The 2,669-nt window shown below is 50.2% G+C and overlaps 1 protein-coding gene across 1 annotated transcript; it reads right to left on the bottom strand.

The window, feature by feature from the left end:
* Positions 1-206: 206 nt before the first annotated feature.
* On the bottom strand, positions 207-1,283 carry LOC136773768 (golgin subfamily A member 6-like protein 22). Its single transcript, XM_066727682.1, has one exon. It carries the CDS (start codon positions 1,281-1,283, stop codon positions 207-209), a length of 1,077 nt encoding a protein of 358 aa, XP_066583779.1.
* Positions 1,284-2,669: the final 1,386 nt, after the last annotated feature.

The raw sequence follows: 2,669 nt of genomic DNA, 5'->3' as shown, positions 1-2,669 counted from the left end.
CCAAAAGTCCTCATCTTTATTTGTCACCCCTGCTACATTCCAAAACGCGATTTCTATTCCTCCTCCCTTCTCCTTTCCGTCCTTTCCTCTTCCTCTTTCTCTTCTACTCCACTCTTTCCTATCTCCCTCTTCTCCCTTTCCCTTCCTTTCCTTTTTCCTCCCATCCTCCTTCTTCTCCATCTCTCTCCTTTCATCCCCTCTTTTCTCTATACTTTCCCATCCCTTCTCCCTTCTCTTATCCCAAAATTTCCTCTTACTCCTTCCTCCTCCCATCCCTTTCCTTCCTTGTTCCATAATCCACCTTTCCACTCGTTCCATCTCCACTCCTCATCATTCACCCATAATTTCATATACCCCACCCTTACCCTTTCTCCTTTCCTTCTCCTCCCCTCGGCTATCTCTTTCATCCTTCCCATTATCCTCCTTTCCTCCCACGTCAAATCGTCCTCTATTCTTTCCTTCCTCCCTCTCAATCTACTTTTCCCCTCCATCACCCTCCTTTTTATTTCCCTGTTCTCCAACCTCACCTCTACCCCTTTTCTCCCTTCTCCCTTCATTCCTCTCAACACCCTCACCTCCTTCACTCCTCCCTTCACCCCTACCACCTCCAATATCTTTCCTACTTCATCCCTTACTCTCTCTTCGCCCCCCTCTTCGTTTTCCATCCCCCACACTACTATGTTATTCCTTTTCCTCTCTCTCTCCTCTCTTTCTTTCTCCCTTTCCAATCTCTTTATCCTCTCCTCCATCACGCTCTCCCCCTTTTCTTTGCCCTCCTTCCCTTCCCCTCTCTCCTGCTTCTCCCTCTCCTTCTCTTTTCTCTCCAGCGCCTCCATTCTCCCCTTCAACCCCTCTATCTCCCCCCTCCACTCTCTCCTATCCTTCTCCATTTCATCTCTCACTTCCTCTATTTTCCTTAATATCTCCTTCTTTCCTTCCTCTATCCCGTCTATCTTCTTAGTCATGCTTTCTATCGCCTTCATTACCTTCTCTATTCCCCCCTCTTCTCCCTTCTCCGGCGATCTTGCCACCCTGGCACTCTTCTTAAAGGCCCATCTGTCCCCCTTTCCTCTCTCCTCCTCTTCCTCCCTGTCCTTTCTCTTCCCACTCAAATACTCCTCCATACTTCCCATACTCTCCGTCCTCCTCCTCTCTCCTTCCCCTCTGTTCTTTATCAGTCTCCCTATGTTAATTCTCCCCCCCTCTCTCTCCTTCCCCTCCTCCTCTCTTCTTTCCTCTCCCCTCCCTTCATCCTTCCCCGATTTATCTCCCTTTCCTTCCATTTCCCTGCTTTCCTACTCCTTTCTACTTTACCGACCTCCCACTCCTTCCTTTTCTTCCCAACAGGTGTCCCTACTCTCTCCTTTCCTCCTTATCCTTCCTGTCTCACACCGTCACTTTCGCGCCTTCCTTCCTAACCTCTAAAATCTCGCCTCACTTTCCTTCTCCCGTTTTCACCCTGTTTTCCCTTCCCTCCCTTTCCCTTATATCCCTTCTGCTCGCCCTTCTTCTCCTCTTCTTTCCCTTCTACTCCCTATTCTCCGCTTTTCGCACTAACCTTTCTTTTTCTCTTTCTCAACCTCTCACTCACTCACTCCATTTACTCATCCACACACCGGAAACGGAAGTCCACTTAACCACTTGACCCTCGCTTGGTCCCCCCTTTGATGGCTAGGCCGCTCGTGCTTCCTTGACGATTGTGATATGGCTTATCTAGGTGCGATATGGATTGAGAAATTGGCTGAGTGTTCGCAGTCGGGTTGCCCTTACCCCCAAACTCTTCTAAGGCGAGCAATCACCTCCTCCTCTCTCTCCTCTCTCCTCTCTAATATCCTGGGAAGGCTCACTTGCTATATTCGGCCTCCACTCAGTACTCTTGCTGGCCTGACCATACGTATCCTTTTAACAGGAGAGGTTTGGCTTGCTCGGGTGCGGTTTGGAGCGCGGAATGAACTTAGCAGTCGCTCTCTCTCTCATGGGAGGGCGACTGTTTCTAATGCATTTGCGCTACCCCTGCCCCCAAAGCTCCGCTAAGGTGAAAATCACCCTCTTCCTCTCCTCTCTCTTATCCTATACCCTGAGGGACTCACTTGCTATATTCTGCCTCCCTTCTGAGTCCTTGCTGGCTAGACTATACGTATCCTGTCAACGGGAGAAGTCTGGCTTGCCTGGATGCGGTTTGGAGTGTGGAATGAACCGAGCAGTCGCTCTCTCTCTTGGGAGGGTGGCTGCTTCTAATGCATCTGTACCACCCCTCTCCCCAAAATTCTACTAAAGTCAAGAATCACCTCCTTCCTCTCTTACTTCATTTAACACATCCTGGGGGGCTCACTTGCTATACTCTGCCCTCCCTTCGGTCCCTTTGCTGGCTAGACCATACGTATCCTGCCAACAGGAGAGGTCTGGCTTGTCTGGGTACGGTTTGGAGCGTGGAACGAACTGAGCAGTCACTCTCTCTCATTGGAGGGTGGCTGTCTCTAATGCATTTGTGCCACCCCCACCCCCAAAACTTCATTAAGGTAAGGAATCACCTTCTTCCTCTTCTCTCTCTTATTCTATCCTGGGGGGCTCACTTGCTATGCTCTGCCTCCCTTCTGTGCCCTTGCTGGCTAGACTATACGTATCCTGTTGTCAGGAGGAGTCTGGCCAGTCTGGGTGTGGATTGGGGT

Source organism: Prorops nasuta, unplaced genomic scaffold (genome assembly GCF_024137725.1).
Source record: "Prorops nasuta isolate Cenicafe-Biocafe unplaced genomic scaffold, Cenicafe_Pnas_1.2 PNAS00001, whole genome shotgun sequence".
In the NCBI taxonomy this organism is placed as follows: Eukaryota; Metazoa; Arthropoda; class Insecta; order Hymenoptera; family Bethylidae; genus Prorops; species Prorops nasuta.
This window is presented reverse-complemented; position numbering and strand designations above follow the sequence as displayed.

Excerpts from the sequence above, each read along its gene's own strand:
- LOC136773768 (XM_066727682.1), bottom strand. The coding sequence starts at position 1,283 with ATGGAAGGAAAGGGAGATAAATCGGGGAAGGATGAAGGGAGGGGAGAG.